This window comes from Ranitomeya variabilis, chromosome 4 (genome assembly GCF_051348905.1).
Source record: "Ranitomeya variabilis isolate aRanVar5 chromosome 4, aRanVar5.hap1, whole genome shotgun sequence".
Taxonomy (NCBI): Eukaryota; Metazoa; Chordata; class Amphibia; order Anura; family Dendrobatidae; genus Ranitomeya; species Ranitomeya variabilis.
In genome coordinates, this window is record NC_135235.1 from 304,002,244 (window position 1) to 304,025,621 (window position 23,378).

A 23,378-nucleotide genomic window follows, 5' to 3' on the forward strand; every position below is an offset into this window, starting at 1 on the left:
TCCGGTGGCAATAATGCATTGCGGCAATTACCGGAGATGACGTAGCGGTCTCGCAAGACCGCTACATCATCACGTGTTATTGCCGCTTGGGACCGGAGCGGTGCGCGAGGAGCGGGAAAGGCCTGGGATGGATCCGGGGGCCGTCGGAGGGTGAGTATATAACTATTTTTTATTTTATTTTTTTTAACAGGGATATGGTGCCCACATTGCTATATACTGCGTGGGCTGTGTTATATACTATGTGGGCAGTGTTATATACTACGTGGGCAGTGTTATATAATACGTCGACTGTACAATATAATACGTGGGCTATGTAATATACTACGTGGCTGTGTAATATGTACCGCGTGGCCTGTGCTACATACTGCGAGGGCTGTGTTATATACTACGTCGGCTCTGCAATATACTGCGTCGGCTGTGCAATATACTACGTGGCTGTGCTATATACTACGTGGGCTGTGCTATATACTACGTGGACTGTGCAATATACTACGTGGCTGTGCAATATACTACGTGGCTGTGCAATATACTACGTGGCTGTGCAATATACTACGTGGGCTGTGCTATATACTACGTGGCTGTGCAATATACTACGTGGCTGTGCAATATACTACGTGGCTGTGCAATATACTACGTGGCTGTGCAATATACTACGTGGCTGTGCAATATACTACGTGGCTCTGCAATATACTACGTGGCTGTGCTATATACTATGTGGGACTACGTGGCTGTATTATATACTGCATGGGCTGTGCTATATTGTTATGATGACCTGGTGGTTAGGAGCACTAGGAATGACCTGATGAGCAAACTAGTAAAACAGGACAAGCTCTGGGAAGTGGGAGCTCTGCTGACCGCAACCCCTAATCCCATCACAACGACTAGAAATAGCCGTGGAGCGTACCTGACTCTACCTAGACGCCTCTTCACAGCCTAAGAGCTAACTACCCCTAAAGATAGAAAATTAAGCCTAACTTGCCTCAGAGAAATTCCCCAAAGAAATAGGCAGCCCCCCACACATATTAACTGTGAGTTAAGATGGAAGTCACAAACACAGGAATTAAATAGGTTTCAGCAAAGGAGGCCAGACTTAACTAAACAGACTTGAAGATAGAAAAGGTATCTTTGCGGTCAGCATAAAAAACTAACAAAAAACCACGCAGAGTGTGCAAAAGAGACCCCGCACCGACTCACGGCGTGGAGGTGCCACTCCATCCCAGAGCTTCCAGCTAGCAAGGCAGAATCATGATAGCAAGCTGGACAAGAAAACAGTGGTAAACAAATAAGCTAGCAGGGACTTAGCTTTTGCTGGAGTAGACAGGTCATCTGAAAGATCCAAGAGAGAACTGAACCAGTACTAGGACATTGACAGCTGGCATCAAGTAACGATCTAAGTGGAGTTAAATAGAGAAGCCAGCCTAGGACTAAACGAGGTCAGCTGAGGAAGGAACCTCAGAACCAGCAGCTCCACTCACAGCCACCAGAGGGAGTCCATGGACAGAACTCGCCGAAGTACCATTCATAACCACCGGAGGGAGTTCGAGAACAGAATTCACAACAGTACCCCCCCCTTGAGGAGGGGTCACCGAACCCTCACCAGAGCCCCCAGGCCGATCAGGACGAGCCAAATGAAAGGCACCAACAAGATCGGCAGCATGAACATCAGAGGCAACCACCCAGGAATTATCCTCCTGACCATAACCTTTCCACTTGACTAGGTACTGAAGTTTCCGTCTCGAAATACGAGAATCTAAAATCTTCTCCACCACATACTCCAACTCCCCCTCAACCAACACTGGGGCAGGAGGGTCGACGGAGAGAACCATAGGAGCCACATATCTCCGCAATAACGACCTATGAAACACATTATGGATGGCGAAAGAAGCTGGAAGGTCCAAACGAAATGACACAGGATTAAGAATTTCAGAAATCTTATAAGGACCAATGAAACGAGGCTTAAACTTAGGAGACAAAACCTTCATAGGAACATAACGAGACGATAACCAAACCAAATCCCCAACACGAAGTCGGGGACCAACACGGCGACGGCGGTTAGCGAAACGTTGAGCCTTCTCCTGGGACAATTTCAAATTGTCCACCACGTGAGTCCAAATCTGCTGCAACCTGTCCACCACAGAATCCACACCAGGACAGTCCGAAGGCTCAACCTGTCCTGAAGAAAAACGAGGGTGGAAACCAGAATTACAGAAAAAAGGCGAAACCAAAGTGGCCGAGCTGGCCCGATTATTAAGGGCGAACTCAGCCAAAGGCAAGAAGGACACCCAATCATCCTGATCAGCAGAAACAAAGCATCTCAGATATGTCTCCAAAGTCTGATTGGTTCGTTCGGTTTGGCCATTTGTCTGAGGATGGAAAGCTGAAGAAAAAGACAAATCAATGCCCATCTTAGCACAAAAGGACCGCCAAAACCTCGAAACAAACTGGGAACCTCTGTCCGACACGATGTTCCAAATCAGAGGAGGAAGGCAATTTAGGCAAAGGTACCAAATGGACCATCTTAGAGAAGCGATCACAAACCACCCAGATAACCGACATCCTTTGAGAGACAGGGAGATCTGAAATAAAATCCATGGAAATATGCGTCCAGGGCCTTTTTGGGATCGGCAAGGCAAATGCAACCCACTGGCACGAGAACAGCAGGGCTTAGCCCAAGCACAAGTCCCACAGGACTGCACAAAAGAACGCACATCCCGTGACAAGGAAGGCCACCAAAAGGATCTAGCCACCAGATCCCTGGTACCAAAGATTCCAGGATGACCAGCCAACACCGAACAATGAACCTCAGAGATAACTCTACTAGTCCATCTATCAGGGACAAACAGTTTCTCCGCTGGGCAACGGTCAGGTCTATCAGCCTGAAACTCCTGCAGCACCCGCCGCAAATCAGGGGAGATGGCAGACAAAATTACCCCCTCTTTGAGAATACCAGCCGGCTCAGGAACTCCCGGAGAACCAGGCACAAAACTCCTTGAAAGGGCATCAGCCTTCACATTCTTAGAACCCGGAAGGTACGAAACCACAAAATCGAAGCGGGAGAAAAACAGCGACCATCGAGCCTGTCTAGGATTCAACCGCTTGGCAAACTCGAGATAAGTCAGATTCTTGCGATCCGTCAAGACCACCACGCGATGCTTGGCTCCTTCAAGCCAATGTCGCCACTCCTCGAACGCCCACTTCATAGCCAACAACTCTTGATTGCCCACATCATAACTGCGCTCAGCAGGCGAAAACTTTCTAGAAAAGAAAGCACATGGTTTCATCACCGAGCCATCAGAACTTCTTTGAGATAGAACAGCCCCTGCTCCAATCTCAGAAGCATCCACCTCGACCTGAAACGGGAGCGAAACATCTGGCTGACACAACACAGGGGCAGAAGAAAAACGACGCTTCAACTCCTGAAAAGCCTCAATGGCCGCAGAGGACCAATTGACCACATCCGCACCTTTCTTGGTTAAATCAGTCAATGGTTTAACAACACTAGAAAAATTAGCAATGAAGCGACGGTAAAAATTAGCAAAGCCCAGGAATTTCTGAAGGCTCTTCACAGAAGTAGGCTGAGTCCAATCATAAATGGCCTGAACTTTAACAGGGTCCATCTCGATAGTAGAAGGGGAAAAAATGAAGCCCAAAAATGAAACCTTCTGAACTCCAAAGAGACATTTAGACCCCTTCACAAACAAGGAATTAGCACGAAGGACCTGGAACACCATTCTGACCTGCTTCACATGAGACTCCCAATCGTCCGAAAAGACCAAAATATCATCCAAATATACAATCATGAATCTATCCAGGTACTTTCGGAAGATGTCACGCATAAAGGACTGAAACACAGATGGAGCATTAGAAAGCCCGAATGGCATCACCAGGTACTCAAAATGGCCCTCGGGCGTATTAAATGCTGTTTTCCATTCGTCGCCCTGTTTAATATGCACAAGATTATATGCCCCTCGAAGATCTATCTTGGTGAACCAGCTAGCCCCCTTAATCCGAGCAAACAAATCAGACAGTAGCGGCAAAGGGTACTGAAATTTGACGGTGATATTATTAAGAAGGCGGTAATCTATACAAGGTCTCACAGAACCATCCTTCTTGGCCACAAAAAAGAACCCTGCTCCCAACGGTGACGACGACGGGCGAATATGCCCTTTTTCCAAGGACTCCTTTACATAACTCCGCATAGCGGCGTGTTCTGGCACAGACAAATTGAACAGTCGGCCCTTCGGAAACTTACTACCAGGAATCAAATTAATAGCACAATCGCAATCCCTATGAGGAGGTAGGGCACTGGATTTGGGCTCATCAAATACATCCCGGTAATCTGACAAGAACTCAGGGACTTCAGAAGGATGGGAAGACGAAATTGACAACAATGGGACATCCCCATGTACCCCTTGACAACCCCAACTGGATACAGACATTGATTTCCAATCTAATACTGGATTATGGACCTGTAGCCATGGCAAACCCAAAACGACCACATCATGCAGATTATGCAACACCAAAAAGCGAATATCCTCCTGATGTGCAGGAGCCATGCACATGGTCAATTGAGTCCAGTACTGAGGCTTATTCTTGGCCAAAGGCGTAGCATCAATTCCTCTCAATGGAATAGGATACTGTAAGGGCTCCAAGAAAAAACCACAGCGCCTGGCAAACTCCAAGTCCATCAAATTCAGGGCAGCGCCTGAATCCACAAATGCCATAACAGAATAGGACGACAAAGAGCAAATCAGAGTAACGGACAAAAGAAATTTTGGCTGTACCGTACCAATGGTGGCAGACCTAGCGAACCGCTTAGTGCGTTTAGGACAATCAGAGATAGCATGAGTGGAGTCACCACTGTAAAAATACAGCCCATTCTGACGTCTGTATTCTTGCCGTTCAGCTCTGGTCAAGGTCCTATCACATTGCATAGGCTCAGGCCTCTGCTCTGAAGATACCGCCAAATGGTGCACAGTTTTGCGCTCACGTAAGCGTCAATCGATCTGAATGGCCAAGAACATAGACTCATTCAGACCAGCAGGCGTGGGGAATCCCACCATAACATCCTTAAGGGCTTCAGAAAGACCCTTTCTGAAAATTGGCGCCAAAATTCCACTGAGTAAGCACAGACCACTTTCTAAACTTCTGACAATATACCTCCGCTTCATCCTGACCCTGACACAAAGCCAGCAAGATTTTCTCTGCCTGATCCACTGAATCTGGTTCATCATAAAGCAACCCAAGCGCCAGAAAAAACGCATCTACATTACGCAATGCAGGATCTCCTGGCGCAAGGGAAAATGCCCAGTCCTGAGGGTCGCCACGCAGCAAAGAAATAATGATTTTCACTTGCTGAATGGGGTCACCAGAGGAGCGGGGTTTCAAAGCAAAAAACAGTCTACAATTATTTTTGAAATTCAGGAACTTAGATCTATCCCCAGAAAACAAATCAGGAATTGGAATTCTGGGTTCTAACATCGGGTTCTGAACTACATAATCTTGAATGCCTTGTACCTTTGCAGTGAGTTGATCCACACAAGAGGACAGACCTTGAATGTCCATATCTACACCTGTGTCCTGAACCACCCAGAGATTTAGGGGAAAAGAAAAACAAAACACGCTGCAGAGGGAAAAAAAAAATGGTCTCAGAACTTCCTTTATCCCTCTATTGAGATGCATTAACACTTTACGGGCCAGCTATATACTATGTGGGACTACGTGGCTGTATTATATACTGCATGGGCTGTGCTATATTGTTATGATGACCTGGTGGTTAGGAGCACTAGGAATGACCTGATGAGCAAACTAGTAAAACAGGACAAGCTCTGGGAAGTGGGAGCTCTGCTGACCGCAACCCCTAATCCCATCACAACGACTAGAAATAGCCGTGGAGCGTACCTGACTCTACCTAGACGCCTCTTCACAGCCTAAGAGCTAACTACCCCTAAAGATAGAAAATTAAGCCTAACTTGCCTCAGAGAAATTCCCCAAAGAAATAGGCAGCCCCCCACACATATTAACTGTGAGTTAAGATGGAAGTCACAAACACAGGAATTAAATAGGTTTCAGCAAAGGAGGCCAGACTTAACTAAACAGACTTGAAGATAGAAAAGGTATCTTTGCGGTCAGCATAAAAAACTAACAAAAAACCACGCAGTGTGCAAAAGAGACCCCGCACCGACTCACGGCGTGGAGGTGCCACTCTGCATCCCAGAGCTTCCAGCTAGCAAGGCAGAATCATGATAGCAAGCTGGACAAGAAAACAGTGGTAAACAAATAAGCTAGCAGGGACTTAGCTTTTGGTGGAGTAGACAGGTCATCTGAAAGATCCAAGAGAGAACTGAACCAGTACTAGGACATTGACAGCTGGCATCAAGTAACGATCTAAGTGGAGTTAAATAGAGAAGCCAGCCTAGGACTAAACGAGGTCAGCTGAGGAAGGAACCTCAGAACCAGCAGCTCCACTCACAGCCACCAGAGGGAGTCCATGGACAGAACTCGCCGAAGTACCATTCATAACCACCGGAGGGAGTTCGAGAACAGAATTCACAACACTATATACTACATGGGTTGTGTAATATACTGCGTGGGCTGTGCAATATACTAGGTGGCTGTGCAATATACTACGTGGCTGTGCAATATACTATGTGGCTGTGCAATATACTACGTGGCTGTGTAATATACTACGTCGCTGTGCAATATACGTGGGCTGTTCAATATACTACATGGGATGTGCTACATACTACATGGCTGTGCAATTTGCTACGTGGGCTGTGTTATATACTACGTGGCTGTGTTATACACTACTTGGGCTGTGTTATACAGAAACATTGGGCTGGGTTATACACTACGTGGGCTGGGTTATATACTGCGTGGGCTGTTATATACTACGTGGCTGTGTTATATGCTATGTGGGCTGCTATATACTACGTGGCTGTGCTATGTACTACGTGGCGGGCCGTGAACAATCAGCGACAGGCGCACTCCGGCCGCGAATTGGTGCGGGATTTGAACCACGCTTCGCTAATTGGTCGCGCCCGGCCAGCCAAATTCTGTGAATTCATTGTATTATTCAAAAATCTTCATAAATAAACTACATACATATTCTAGAATACCCGATGCGTTAGAATCAGGCCACCATCTAGTAGTAGTTATATTCTTGTACATAGGTAGCAGTATTATCTATATACAGTATATAATTGTCTAAGGGTTTTTCTGTCTGTCTGTCTGTCTGTCCTGGAAATCCCGCGTCTCTGATTGGTCGAGGCCGCCAGTGTTGTGAACTCTATTTTTGGGCTCCCTCTAGTGGTCACAAGCGGTACTGTGTAGTGTTGTCTTTCTGCAGGTTGCCGCATCAGCTGGTTCGTTATCCTTGGTTGGTTTCCTATTTAGCCCACCTGGATACTCAGTTCCTTGCCTGCTTTCAATGTATTCAGTGCTCTTCAGATTCCTTGTGTCTACCTTGCTCCCAGTCTCTCCAAGACAAGCTAAGTTGTTGTTTGATCATTTTTTGATTATCAGTGTTCATTATGTTTTTAGTCCAGCTCGCTAAAATGTGATTTCCTCGCTTGCTGGTTGCTCTAGGGGACTGAGTTTCTCCCCCCACACCGTTAGTTGGTGTGGGGGTTCTGGAAATCTCAGAGTGGATATTTTGTAAGGGTTTTTTACTGACCGCATGGATTCCCTTTTCTATTTTCTGCTATCTAGAATTAGTGGGCCTCATTTGCTGAATCTGCTTTCACCCCTGTCTATGTGCCTTCCTCTTACCTCACCGTTATTATTTGTTGGGGGCTTCTATATCTTTGGGGATTATTTCTCTGGAGGCAAGAGAGGTCTTTCTTTCTCTCTAGGGGTAGTTAGTTCCTCAGGCTGGCTCGAGACGTCTAGGATTTTTAGGCACGTTCACCGGCTACTTCTAGTGTGTTTGGATAGGTTCAGATTTGCGGTCAGTCCAGTTTGCCACCTCCCTAGAGCTTGTCCTATGTTTGTTACTTAGCTGGAGTAATTTGTGATCCTCAACCACTAAGGATCATAACACGCCAGGCCTCGACTAATCAGCGACGGGCACAGCATGGCGACGATGATGTCATAAAGGTTGCCTCGACCAATCAGCGACGGGCACAGTCTGCCGCGAATTCGCCTCGACCAATCAGCGACAGGCACAGTATCGACGTAGATGTCATAATGGTTGCCATGGCGACGATGATGTCATAACGGTTGCCTCGACCAATCAGCGACGGGCACAGTCTGCCGCGAATTCTGGAATCATCATTGTCCATATACTACGGGGACATGCATATTCTAGAATACCCGATGCGTTAGATCAGCGACGGGCACAGTATCGACGTAGATGTCATAATGGTTGCCATGGCGACGATGATGTCATAACGGTTGCCTCGACCAATCAGCGACGGGCACAGTCTGCCGCGAATTCTGGAATCATCATTGTCCATATACTACGGGGACATGCATATTCTAGAATACCCGATGCGTTAGAATCGGGCCACAATCTAGTAGTAGTTATATTCTTGTACATAGGAGCAGTATTATAGTAGTTATATTTTTGTACATAGGAGCAGTATTATAGTAGTTATATTCTTATACATAGGGGCAGTATTATAGTAGTTATATTCTTGTACATAGGGAGCGGTAATATAGTAGTTATATTCTTGTACATAGGGGCAGTATTATAGTAGTTATATTCTTGTACATAGGGGCAGTATTATAGTAGTTATAGTCTTGTACATAGAGGCATTATTATAGTAGTTATATTCTTGTACATAGGAGCAATATTATAGTAGTTATATTCTTGCATATAGGGGCAGTATTATAGTAGTTATATTCTTGTAAATAGGAGCAGTATTATAGTAGTTATATTCTTGTACATAGGGGCAGTATTATAATAGTTATATTCGTGTACATGGGGCAGTATTATATTAGTTATATTGTTGTACATAGAGGCAGTATTATAGTAGTTATATTCTTGTACATAGGAGCAATATTATAGTAGTTATATTCTTGTATATAGGGGCAGTATAATAGTAGTTATATTTTTGTACATAGGGGCAGTATTATAGTAGCTATATTCTTGTACATAAAGGCAGTATTATAGTAGTTATATTCTTGTATATAGGGACAGCACCGTAGTGGTTACATTCTTGTACATAGGGGCAGTATTATATTAGCTATATTCTTGTACATAGAGGCAGTATTATAGTAGCTATATTCTTGTATATAGGAACAGTATTATAGCAGTCATATTCTTGTACATATGTGCAGTATTATATTAGTTATATTATTGTACATAGGGGCAGTATTATAGTAGTTATATTCTTGTACATAGGGGCAGTATTATAGTAGCTATATTCTTGTACATAGAGGCAGTATTATAGTAGTTATATTCTTGTATATAGGGACAGCACCATAGTAGTTACATTCTTGTACATAGGGGCAGTATTATAGTAGTTATGTTCTTGTACATAGGGGCAGTATTATAGTAGCCATATTCTTGTACATTGAGGCAGTATTAAAGTAGCTATATTCTTGTATATAGGGACAGTATTATAGCAGTCATATTCTTGTACATACAGTACAGACCAAAAGTTTGGACACATCTTCTCATTTAAAGATTTTTCTGTATTTTCATGACTAAGAAAACTGTAAATTCACACTGAAGGCATCAAAACTATGAATTAACACATGTGGAATTATATACTTAACAAAAAAGTGTGAAACAACTGAAAATATGTCTTATATTAAAGGTTCTTCAAAGTAGCCACCTTTTGCTTTGATGACTGCTTTGTACACTCTTGGCATTCTCTTGACGAGCTTCAAGAGGTAGTCACCGGAAATGGTCTTCCAACAATCTTGAAGGCGTTACCAGAGATGCTCAGCACTTGCTGGCCCTTTTTGCTTCACTCTGCGGTCCAGCTCACCCCAAACCATCTCGATTGGGTTCAGGTCTGGAGACTGTGGAGGCCAGGTCATCTGGCGTAGAACCCCATCACTCTCCTTCTTAGTCAAATAGCCCTTACTCAGCCTGGAGGTGTGTTTGAGGTCATTGTCCTGTTGAAAAATAAATGATGGTCCAAATAAACACAAACCGGATGGAATAGCATGCCGCTGCAAGATGCTGTGGTAGTCATGCTGGTTTAATATGCCTTCAATTTTGAATAAATCCCCAACAGTGTCACCAGCAAAGAACCCCCACACCATCACTCCTCCTCCTCCATGCTCCACGGTGGGAACCAGGCATGTAGAGTCCATCCGTTCACCTTTTCTGCGTCGCACAAAGACACGGTGGTTGGAACAAAAGATCTCAAATTTAGACTCATCAGACCAAAGCACAGATTTCCACTGGTCTAATGTCCATTCCTTGTGTTCTTCAGCCCAAACAAGTCTCTTCTTGTTGCCTGTCCTTAGCAGTGGTTTCCTAGCAGCTATTTTACCATGAAGGCCTGCTGCACAAAGTCTCCTCTTAACAGTTGTTGTAGAGACGTGTCTGCTGCTAGAACTCTGTGTGGCATTGACCTGGTCTCTAATCTGAGCTGCTGTTAACCTGCGATTTCTGAGGCTGGTGACTCAGATAAACTTATCCTCAGAAGCAGAGGTGACTCTTGGTCTTCCTTTCCTGGGGCGGTCCTAATGTGAGCCAGTTTCTTTGAAGCGCTTGATGGTTTTTGCCACTGCACTTGGGAGCAATTTCAAAGTTTTCCCAATTTTTCGGACTGACTGACCTTCATTTCTTAAAGTAATGATGTCATGTCGGATGCTGTTCAGACCAGGTCGTCCGATAGACAGCGGTAATTCCGCTTTTGACCACTATTTACTCATTGGCATCTGCTAGATTTTGTCTAGCTGTTCCGGGGTTAATTTACCTGATCCTCGGATTGAAAGCTGGGCCATTTCCATGGCCTTTAAATAGTACTCCTGATCATTGGGCGTCGCCGATTATAGCTTCTGTCTTGCGTTGTTATCTCGGTCTGGAGTGGAGAGCTGCTGGTTGGAGATTCGTTGCTGGTGGTGTATATTCCTTCGTCTTATTTACTCCTTCCTATATTTGTGTTTATTTTGCCCTGCACATTTATAGTGTATTCCTGAGTGTCTGCGGCGTGGTGTATATTTTCCTTTATCCTTGTCTGTGCTAACTGTGGGTATTTAAGTATTACCTCTTCACTGGGTGGTGGGTTGAGGTTTCAGCCTAGGGCTGAGCTCAGGAGTTAGGGTGAGGTTCGAGGCCTGAACATGCACACCATCAGTGTAAACTTCAGGTAGAGGGTCAGTCAGGATTTCCCTAGTCTTAGGGAAATTGCAGGAGCCCGGGTTATTAGCTCTCGCTCATCAAGTTTCTCCCTGACAAATGATGGCCACTCGTTTTTCTTTACTTAGAATTTGTATTATGGCAAGAAAAAAAGCAGCTAACAGTCTATTCAGTAGGACTATCAGCTGTGTATCCACCAGACTTCTGCACAGCACAACTGATGGTCCCAACCCCATTTACAAGTCAAGAAATCCCACTTATTAAACCTGACAGGGCATACCTGTGAAGTGAAAACCATTTCCGATGACTACCTCTTGAAGCTCATCAAGAGAATGCCAAGAGTGTGCAAAGCAGTCATCAAAGCAAAAGGTGGCTACTTTGAAGAACCTAGAATATAAGACATATTTTCAGGTGTTTCACACTTTTTTTGTTAAGTATATAATTCCACATGTGTTACTTCATAGTTTTGATGCCTTCAGTGTGAATGTACAATTTTCATAGTCATGAAAATACAGAAAAATCTTTAAATGAGAAGGTGTGTCCAAACTTTTGGTCTGTATTGTATGTGCAGTATTATAGGAGTTATATTCTTGTACATAGGGGCATTATTATATTAGTTATATTATTGTACATAGGGGCAGCATTATAGTATTTTCTTGTACATAGGGGCAGTATTACAGTAGTTATATTCCTGTACATAGGAGCAGTATTATAGTAGTTATATTCTTGTACATAGGGGCAGTATTATATTGGTTATATTATTGTACATAGGGAGCAGTATTATAGTAGTTATATTCTTGTACATAGGGGCAGTATTATAGTAGTTATATTCATGTACATAGGGAGCAGTATTATAGTAGTTATATTCTAGTACATAAGGGCAGTATTCTAGTAGTTACATTCTCGTACATAGGAGCAGTATTATAGTAGTTATATTCTTGTACATAGAGGCAGAATAATAGTAGTTATATTCTTACATATAGGAGCAGTATTATAGGAGTTATATTGTAGTATTATTAAAGAATGCATGTTCTTATAATACTAAAAGTAGTTAAAATAATATTAATTTTACTACTATTCAGAAGAGACAGTATTATATTATTGCTGATGAAGAAATTCAATCAATTTCTCAGTCTAGAACCAAAATGCGCAATTGAGTATCTTTTACTGCCATGTTCGAGCAGATTAACTGCAATTAGAAGAAAAACAAGGTTAGAATTGGTTTACACAGAAACAAATCTTGTGTCTAACTATGTTCTGTTTGTCCTTTTTTTCAGGCTGTGAGCGCAACTGATTTTAATGGGAAATATCTAGGTTACATCCCTGCCAGGACGTTCCTTCGAAATTACCATTTTCAGCACTTTTCTTGATAATATCTCTCCACACAATGTGAAACAGATAAAAAACAGCAAATTTTAAGTACTTGATGATGGAACAGTTACAAAAGGTGGAGAGTTTAGGGAGTGAGCTGAAGGCTGGTAAGAAGAGTGGAAGACCATGGCGGCTACACACTCGATATCCAACCTTCAATGACACCATCTTCCTCCACACCATAGTCTCATCAATCATGAAAGAACCATTGTATATATAAAAACGAGGCCACGTTGTACGATCTGCTTGTTACAACGCTAGTGGTACGCTAATCATTATTTATTAATAAGCATCATTATGGTCCTAAATACTGCGACCGCCGGAAAATCCGCTAAAGAAGATAAGAGCAAACTAGGCCTTCCTTCAGAAATCTGTCACACTCCACGATGCTGACATTCTCCTGACGGAGCTCAGTAATTACAATCTTCAGTTTCTTAAATTAAGAGAAAATCGGAAATGAAACATTTGTCAAGTCGGCAGTTGCAATTAGGAATCCATTTAACTTTATCAAGTCAAAGACGGAGTGACACTCTGGGCTATCCGGGAATACAGTTTGTACTAATGGCTTACTGTATATATCACTGACACAGTAAATTATCATTCTTCCTATGTTTCCATAGGAGACAGAAATTTAGATGCTGCATATTCATTCTAGTTAAGGCTGGACTGAGAGCCCAGGCTGGAACTTATGACATCAACAAGACAGGAGTGGTGACAACCACTAATGGAGAATCACTGAGATAATAATCCCAGCCAATCAGTGAAATCTCACCAATGTCATATAAAACCAATGGAAGAAAAATATAAAGGTTCATCATCTGAAAGTCAAGAGTTTCTAGGTTCACATAGGGGGCAGTATTATAGTAATTATATTCTTGTACATAGGAGCAGTATTATAGAAGTTATATTCTTGTACATTGGGGCAGTATTATAGTAGTTATATTCTTGTACACAGGAGCAGTATTATTGTAGTTATATACTTGTATATAGGGGCAGTATTATCGTAATTATATTCTTCTACATAGGGGCAGTATTATCGTAGTTATATTCTTGCATATAGGAGCAGTATTATAGTAGTTAAATTCTTGTACATAGGGGCAATATTATAGTAGTTATATTCTTGTACATAGGAGCAGTATTATAGTATTTATATTCTTGTACACAGGAGCAGTATTATAGTAGCTATATTCTTGTACACAGGAGCAGTATTATAGTAGTTATATTCTTGTACACAGGAGCAGTATTATAGTAGTTATATTCTTGTACATAGGGGCAATTTTAATTATAAAACCAAACATAAATACAATTATAATAAAAACAAAAATCACTCAGAATTACAAAACACAAATCACTTAGGTTATATATACACAAGTACTAAACAGTCAGATCATATTCATAAATAAATTAAAGTGTCCACAGCTGGAGGGAGAAGAAAATTAAACAAAACAAAACAATAAATATATATATCATAATATTTCCTAACTGAAATTTATGTTCCTCCATAACTTATTGTTTCTCTGACTCCTTCCAACTTCTAGTGATTTTATCCACCGGAGTTCTGACATTACCTGACCAGCCGCAGCGGTGTGATCGAACAGCTCATTGTGCAGTGACACCCGGGTTCTCATGTGCCAATGATAGTATTTGATAACACTTATGATAGTAACATCGACAGAGAGACGATGTACATTAACAGTGGAGGGGACACCATAGATTATGTCAGGATACTTTAGGGTCCGCAGTCTGGGGATTTTTAGATTAGCTGACACTTCCTCCCAGATCTTCCTCCCTCCCCAGCAATCACATATAAAGTGCTCCATAGTCTCCTCCTGCTGACAACCAAGGGGACAATTCCGATCAGAGACACTCAGATGTTTCAGGTTTCCCCTGACAAAGAGACCACTATGCAGTGAAAGCCAAGTGACATGAAACAGTTTAGGAGGAAGTCGTTTCCCGTTTAGGAGCCTAAGGCTTTCCTGCAGGGTGGTGGTGGTGACACAATCTCTCAAAGCCAGTGGAGAGTACAAGAAAGTCCTACATACATGAGCATATATGTCTCTTCTCGTACTGCTCTCAATGTAAGACTTATCCAGTCCTCACCTCCTAACACACTTCAGACCGTAGTCCAGATACTGGGGAAGGTGGTCACCTGTCCATCTCCTCCTCTTGAGACTGCCGCCTCGCACCCATGATTCTGCAAAAGGCAATATCCAGTACCTGATACTATTTACCCACAGGGAGCTACTGTTTGAGTCCATGTTCCCAAAATTTACCTTTAGAAACAAGGAGTCAAAGAAAACCCTTGGATTCAACATATCCAGCCCACCCTCTCTCCGCCGTAGGTACGTTATTCCCCTCTTTATTAGGTTCAACCTATTCCCCCACAAGAGCTGGAAGAACAGGCTGAAGAGCCTCGCTGAGAAAGATTCTGGCAAAGGGAAAATGACAGAGACATACAAGAAAACGGGGACCAGGTAAGTCTTCAACATTGCAACCCTTTCTCTGTAGGTCAGCCTCCAGTTCTTCCATCGCTGAACCTTTGCATTTCCGGTTTCCAATTTCTCCTCCCAATTTAGTGTGGCATTATCATCCCTCCCAAATTTAACCCCTAGGATCTTAATATGGGTGGAGGCTTTGGCAAACTGCCGCAGATCAAAGCTGGGATCGATATCTAATGTCCACAGAGCTTGACTCTTCTCAAGGTTGACCAGAGACCCGGAGGCCTCTGAGTAACTTCTGATAGACGCAGATAACATCTGCACCTCTCGAGGATTAGAGATCACCAACGTCACATCATCCGCATAGGCAACAACATTCAGAGGCAGGCCGGCACCCCCTGAAAATCGCACTCCTGCAGTGACCTCAGAAACGGGTCTAGGGCAAAAACATACAGGAGCGGACTCAGTGGGCAACCCTGTCTCACCCCTGCCCCAACTCCAAACGTATCACCCTGCCAACCATTAATCAGAGGAAAGCTCACCGCCTCTCTGTACAATGTCTTCAGCCAATCCACAAATTGTCCCGGAATACCATACTTTGACAAAGTGGCCCACAGATAGTCATGATCAACCCTGCCAAAGGCTTTAGCCTGGTCCAGACTAACAATATATTTCCCACACCACAGAGCTTTACATCTCTCAAACATCTCCCGAATCGAGATGACTGCTCCAGAGATGTTCCGCCCTTTCACTGTGCCAAACTGAGAGCCTGCCAACAGTGCTGGGGACAAACAGACTAATCTAGAAAACAGGATCTTTGCTAGAATCTTCCTGTCCACATTCAAGAGGGCAATCGGCCTCCAATTCTTGATGTCGCTCGGCTCTTTACCTTTAGACAGCAGAATCAACGAGGACACTCTCATGGATGGAGGCATCAGGTGATTTTCTAGACAACTTTTATACACATCCACGAGGATTGGAGACAGGAGGTCTCTGAATTTCCTATAAAATTCTGCTGTTATGCCATCTGGACCTGGTGCCTTCTTCAGATGTAATTTATCAATAGCCTCCTTAACTTCCTCCACAGTTAACTCTGCTGTCAAAGGAGAAAAGTCCAGATCATTAGTATCAGGCGCAGGAGTTGCCTCCAAGAATTGAGCCATCTTATCTTTATCCAAAACTTTCCTCTGAAACAAGTCAGCATAGTAAGATCCAACCACCTTCAGGATACCCTCCCGTGAATCCTGCAATACACCCTGGAAGTCAGTGAGACCCGTGACCATTTTTTTGACTACCCTCTCCCTGCAATTCTCAAAGGGATCCCATAATCCCGTTCAAGAACCAGGGAGGTATACCTACTATACTGATACTGCCTTATCTCAGATTTCAGTCGGTCGATCTTCACTTTGTCATCCCCGCCTGCCGAATATAGTGACTCCAATTCTTTACACAGCTTTAGGTACTGGCTGTACTTATTCCTCCCTTTATTAACTGACAGTCTCTTTAAGAGGGATCTGATATCCTCCTTGACGTCCTCCCACCAGTCGGTCATGTTGTCATAGAAGTTAACCCTATCTACTGCTCCTGTTGGAACATGAATACGTGAATTTTGGCTGTCGACCTCCCTGTGTTAAAACGTCAGTCAGTCCAGCCTGCATTATAATGTTATGTAGGACCTTACCGTCCCTGTCCTACCCGAGGAACTGTCACCTGATGTCAGTATGGCATTAAAGTCCCCTGCCATCACCACCGGAAGAGAGGTGAAGAAGTAAGGCTTAACGTTATTAAATAGCTGAATCTTGTCAGTCACTGTCTGCGGCCCACAGATGTTAATAAGCCGGAGTCGCCTCCCATGAATAGTGACTTCCAGGACCAAACATCTTCCCATGACCACCTCCGTCATCCAATGCACAGTCACATCATTGGTGTTAAACAGGACAGCGACTCCGGCATAAGGCTCCACAGCCAGTGACCAGAAAGAAGGACCACACCGCCATTCCCTCTCAGCCTCTCTCATAAGCCCCAGAGATGTCAGTCGTGTCTCCTGCAGGAAAATGACATCGGTGTCCAGATGTGTGAGATGTTCATACACTATATGTCTCGTCCGCCTTGCCTTAATACTATTGACATTACTCGAGGTTAGTGTTAATGAGAACCCCACCATCACAACACAATAGAGAAGGAGCAAAGTAACAGCCATCATCATGAGTCAGAGAAGTTCTGTCCGCCACCGGTGTCCATGTCAGACTCTACCTGAGGGTCTACTGATAAAGGCTTCCGCTTTGACGGAGTGTGGTCTTCTACGTCCCTGTCACACTCTCCATCAACTTTCCTCAACTCTTTTTCATAATCGTCATCATTAGACTCAGATAAAACTCCATACTTGTTGGACACAACCATCACTCCTGCAGAATTCTGAACCTTCCTAGTAGCACTCTGACCGGTGTCATATTCTGCCTCCGGTTTACGGGAGGACATGCTCTTTTTCTTCCTTTTATGATGATTAACGCTCCAGTCATCAGATACAGACAGTGATGCTGAAGGGGGGTTACCTGAGGCTGCTGGACCTGAGGCTGCTGGACCTCCATGTTCCCCTCTGCACCCTCTATACCCTGCTTCTCTGGTGTTACATGAGTGGACTCCTGTTGGGCATCTGGGCTGGTCACCATCTCTCCTGACATTAAATCCTCCCCCTCATGTGCCCCTGCCACCACATCCTCATCCTCCTGAGCCTCTGCCCCTGCCAGTACAGCCTCATCAGGGAAGACTCTGCAGATATTATGCCAGGCGTCTGGACAGTCCTTGTTACCACAGAGGTTGCACCTCACATCCCGGCAATCCGCAGCGACATGGACAATTTCCCCACACAGGCTGCACTTCACCACAGTACGGGCGTTAGCCAGATGACCTTTCCCACCACATTTGAAGCCTTTCTGGGCTGCCCGGGGTAATAACATCTTCCCTTCTCCCTCCCAATGAAGAAGGAGTTGGGTAAATGGGCAGTAATGTTATTAAATTGCCGCAGTTTCACCACAGCTTTCCACCCCATTGTCCAGATACCATCCTCATCTCTGACCTTGGAGAGTCCAGAGGCGAGGTCACAGTGTCTCCGGAGCCACACCTCGATGTCCTGTGGGGAAACAGCCTCATTCCAGAAGGTGATATTTACCGTGACAGTGTCCGGCCTGGAGATAGGAACCAATATAAATTTATTCCAGCCTTCAGCGTCTCTGAACCTGGGGTAATTGGCCCAGAACCTGTCCAGGTCACACTGTAGCTTGAAACTAACCTCGTAGCCCTGCCTGTCCTGAAGGTTAGACACCGCCAGTATCTCATTTACCACAAACCCCATCTGGCCGCACAGCAGCTCTCTCACCACATACCTGCGCTGTGGCAGATCCTCCTTGGCACCTATGTATTTAAACCGCACCACATTAATATGTTTAAACGTCTGGCCGGTATAGCTGGCGCTGGAAGTGAAGGATGGGGCGCCGCGGCTCCAGGCATTCCTGGGGGGCACCTGCCGGGTCACACTGGGCCGATTGACAGGGGGAGGGCCTGCAGCAGGGGGGGCTGTAACACCTTGTGGATTAGATGGTAAAGGGGGGATAGTCACACATAACATGCACATTATCATTAGCAGCATCATTATCATCATCAGACAGTGCCACGTCCATGACAGAATGTGAAACCTCTCCAACCCCCGACCCCATGGGCACAACATCACCAGCCCCAGTCTGTGCCTCAGCCTCAGCCTCGGCCTCATCAGCACAAACAGTCTCACATATACAGTCCTGCTCCTGCGTGGGGCATTCTGGGACCTGTGGTGCCTCTGCTGGAGTCTGAAGTGTATGATCTTGTTCACACTCAGCTGCCTCAGCAGCACAAACAGTCTCATAAATACAGTCCTGCTCCAGCGTGGGGCATTCTGGGACCTGTGGTGCCTCTGCTGGAGTCTGGAGTGCATGCTCCTGTTCACACTCAGCTGCTTGCTGCTGCAGTGTTTTTCCTTCCTGGAAGCAGAAGTGGGCAGCCTGTAACACTGGCCGTGTCCGCTGCTGGGGGGTCCCATCCTGAACATCTGGGGTCCTGGTCTCTACAGCACAGTCCTGCTTATAGGAGGCGAACCGCTCGCGGTTCCTGTAGGTCTCAGCCAGGGGCCCCATGCCCTCCAGCACAGATTCAATGTCCTGCACAACACTTGCCAGCTGTACTCCCAGTGTGTTCAGTCTCAGGTCATATGCATCATTACAGGCAGGATTAGTGACCTTTAGGCTATAGATAAAGTCTACTTCCATTTGCAGCGCTTTTTTTTTGCTGCTGTAACTCACCCAGTTTTCTGACCAGTCCCGGTATCTCGTCCGCTAGCTGCAGCTCGGGTGCACGTGCCGGCTCCACAGCTTTACTCTTCACCACGGGTACAGGGGTTTTGAACACAGTCTTGTGCGGTTCCACCACAGATGGCTTTGTGGCTCCTCGGCTGGATGCAGGCTCCGCAGCAGGTTTATCGCTGCCACCTGATTGTGACCGGGTGCGTCCTGACAGCGCCACACTGCCATGTTGCTGTAAGTTCTCCTGGATTGTTTGTCTTTCCAGGGAAGTCCGTCTCTGCCTGGGAGCAGGAGAGGTGATCTGCACACCTGAGGCTGCTTTCACCTGTGCTCCAGGCTGCTTACTGACTGGGGAGTTACAGGACTTCATACTGTGCTATGTAACATCACTCACCAACACTTTCCCTTCTTGCTTCTTTGCTGGACTTGGAGGAGATTTTCCTCCCAAAACTTTACTCGCAGGTTTTTCTTCCTTCACAGAACTGCTGCAGCTTTGGCTCGCTGAATTCACTGGTATTAGGGTATGTGCACACGTCTGGATTTCTTGCAGAAATTTCCTGAAGAAAACCGGAAATTTTCTGCAAAAAATCCACATTTTTTTTTGGCGATTTTTTTTTTCCGTTTTTTTCGCGGTTTTTTTTTAGCATTCTGCAAGCGTAATTAGTAGCATCTGTAGCATCGCTTGGAAAACTGACAGGTTGGTCACACTTGTCAAACATAGTGTTTGACAAGTGTGACCAACTTTTTACTATAGATGCTGCCTATGCAGCATCAATAGTAAAAGATAGAATGTTTAAAAATAATAAAAAAAATAAAAAAAAAGGTTATACTCACCTGCAGACAGCCGATCTCCTCAGCGGCATCCGTTCCTATAGATGGTTTGTGTGTGAAGGACCTTCGATGACGTCGCGGCTTGGGATTGGTCACATGAGCGGTCACGCGACCAATCACAAGACCGCAACGTCATCGCAGGTCCTTCACCACACCATTTATAGGAACGGAAGCGGCAGCATGCACCGGAGAGGCGGGAACACTCCTGGGGCCATCAGAGGGTGAGTATATGACTATTTTTTATTTTAATTCTTTTTTTTTTTATCAATTATATGGTGCCCAGTCCGTGGAGGAGAGTCTCCTCTCCTCCACCCTGGGTATCAACCGCACATGATCTGCTTACTTCCCGCATGGTGGGCATAGCCCCGTGCGGGAAGTAAGCAGATCAATGCACTCCTAGGTGTGCAGAATCCCCGCAATTCCGCAATTTTAATGAACATGTTGCTTTTTTTTCCGCGATGCGATTTTTTCGCGGAAAAAAATGCAACATTTGCACAAAAAATGCGGAATACCCTGTAAATAATGGGAGGCATATGTTAGCATTTTTTTTCGCGTTTTTATCACGTTTTTATAGCGAAAAAACGCAAAAAAAACGCAAAAAATCCTGAACGTGTGCACATGGCCTTACAGTGGCTTTGGGATTAGCATTCCCATTCAGAGAAGTCTGGGAGCCCTGTCCCAGTGTAGGCCGTGAAGCCTGGGCCTTGCCTGGGGAGCTTCCCCGCCCAGGGTGGCCCCTCCCTGGGCTTGCTCCAGACATCAGGAGAGCTACAAACACACAACCTCACAGCTAGGAGGCAATATTATAGTAGTTATATTCTTGTACATAGGGGCAGTATTATAGTAGTTATATTCTTGTACATAGGTGGCAATATTATAGTAGTTATATTCTTGTACATAGGGGCAGTATTATAGTAGTTATATTCTTGTACATAGGAGCAGTATTATAGTAGTTATATTCTTGTACATAGGGGCAGTATTATAGTAGTTATGTTCTTGTACATAGGAGCAGTATTATAGTAGTCATATTCTTGTACATAGAAGGAGTATTATAGTAGTTATATTCTTGTACATAGGAGCAGTATTATAGTAGTTATATTCTTGTACATAGGGGCAGTATTACAGTAATTATATTCTTGTACATAGGGGGCAGTATTATAGTAGTCATATTCTTGTACATAGGAGCAGTATTATAGTAGTTCTATTCTTGTACATAGGAGCAGTATTATAGTAGTTATATTCTTGTACATAGGAGCAGTATTATAGTAGTTATATTCTTGTACATAGGAGCAGTATTATAGTAGTTCTATTCTTGTACATAGGGGCAGTATTATAGTAGTTCTATTCTTGTACATAGGTAGCAGTATTATAGTAGTTCTATTCTTGTACATAGGAGCAGTATTATAGTAGTTCTATTCTTGTACATAAGAGCAGTATTATAGTAGTTCTATTCTTGTACATAGGAGCAGTATTATAGTAGTTATATTCCTGTATATAGGAGCAGTATTATAGTAGTTATATTCTTGTATATAGGGAGCAGAGCTATAGTAATTCACATTTTGCACACAGACGACAGACTTCTAGACACGCTTTGCTCCATTCCATGCAATGGAATAAATAAAATGAAATTTCAAATTATTAGCTTCACAAAATGTTAAATAAACATAATATTTGAAATTATGGGGTGGCAGGTAAATTGCAGAATATCAGATTTTTTATTTTTAATAAAAACAGGTATCAGGTTGAAGGTTTTCAAGTGTCTACAATTCTCTGCTACCATCTACGTTCTCATGCTATGAATTACATTTTAATAACTTCATTTATAGACAAGATTAGTGCTCAGTTTTACAGAAATATAAAGAAGATAAACAATGACTTAAGCTTATGGTGTCCTTGGCTACAATATACTAATACTAATGTATAATATACAATATATTTACATTAATATCTGCCACAGTACACATTTAAATAAATAGTTCCCTTCATTTAGGAATGCGCCCATGCAAAACGACAGGTCTCAGAAGCCTTATTTCACATGCTGCCCTAATAAATCTCTGGAGATTTCGAATATGTGATAGAAAGTGGGTAGAAAAGAATACAATTACAGTATAATGGAGTAGATTTCAGCTTCACAATGTTATCTGCTCTTTATAAAAGATGGATATGAAAATGTGAGAACAACAGTGAGAAAAGGGTTGGATAGACAGATATTAGAAAGATATGTAGATAGATAGATAGATAGATAGATAGATAGATAGATAGATAGATAGATAGAAGTGGAGTTGCATTAATACTGCACTTGTGATTCACTAAATGCTCTTACCTCTTTTTTCCTTCGTTTTGTCTTTGTTACTTTATTTTCCTTTGACTTTTTGGATTTTTTCCTTTTCTGAGGGGTGACCTGTTCTTCAGGAAAGAAGTCGTCTATGGCCTCCATGCCTCGTTCGTCTTCCTCTAAACAAAGAAAAAGTAGCAAGCTTTATTATCATTTTAGCCTTTGGAACATGTAGACATTTTGGTAATCCCCACCATACCTTTATACCTTGCCCTCAGACGCTGTTTTCACTCTCAACATCAATTTAGAAAGTGAAAAACTTTGAATGGCTACATTTTACCAATGAAAAATAAAATGCAAATAAGACTGAAGGGTTTGTATCTGTTATTTCTTTCACTTTTGAGAAATTCCAAAGATGAGAAGAAAAAAAAACGTGGACCAGTGGTCTACAGCAACCAGATGGTTGCACTAATCTTCTAACCTGTGCTAGAAAAAGAGATGCTCGAAAGATCAATCACCTGGCCACATCCCAACTGTGTAAAGTCAAGAAACCAGGACCATTCTACCTATGGGCAGCCTATATATCTAGCTGGCTATCAGGTGATTACACAGGCATGAAATCTCTTGACGTTTTTCTTTGTATGTACATGAGAAATTATATAATTTCTGGGCATTATATGATTTGTAGCCTACAGTTTCATGAGTTTTCCCGTCTGCAAGTTCTACCTCTTACTTTGTAGTTGACTCTGGGCTGATTAGAGAAGACAAGCGGATATCATTTCTCTCTTACCTATCACAGCACAGAGATAGAGGAGATTCCTGCTCTTCTTTCCTATTTAGCACACAGAGAGAAGCAGCAGATTTGAGGA

At 43.7% G+C, this 23,378-nt stretch overlaps 1 protein-coding gene across 19 annotated transcripts in view; it reads right to left on the bottom strand.

Annotated features, from left to right (window-relative positions):
- The window catches only part of CHD5 (chromodomain helicase DNA binding protein 5), a 167,185-nt gene that overhangs the window by 120,587 nt on the left and 23,220 nt on the right, over window positions 1–23,378 (bottom strand). For all 19 annotated transcript variants that reach the window (XM_077250361.1, XM_077250353.1, XM_077250360.1 and 16 more), the window contains exon 2: window positions 22,558–22,688. In XM_077250361.1, coding sequence (XP_077106476.1) covers window positions 22,558–22,688 — 131 coding nt within the window. The remainder of the gene's footprint in view (window positions 1–22,557; window positions 22,689–23,378) is intronic.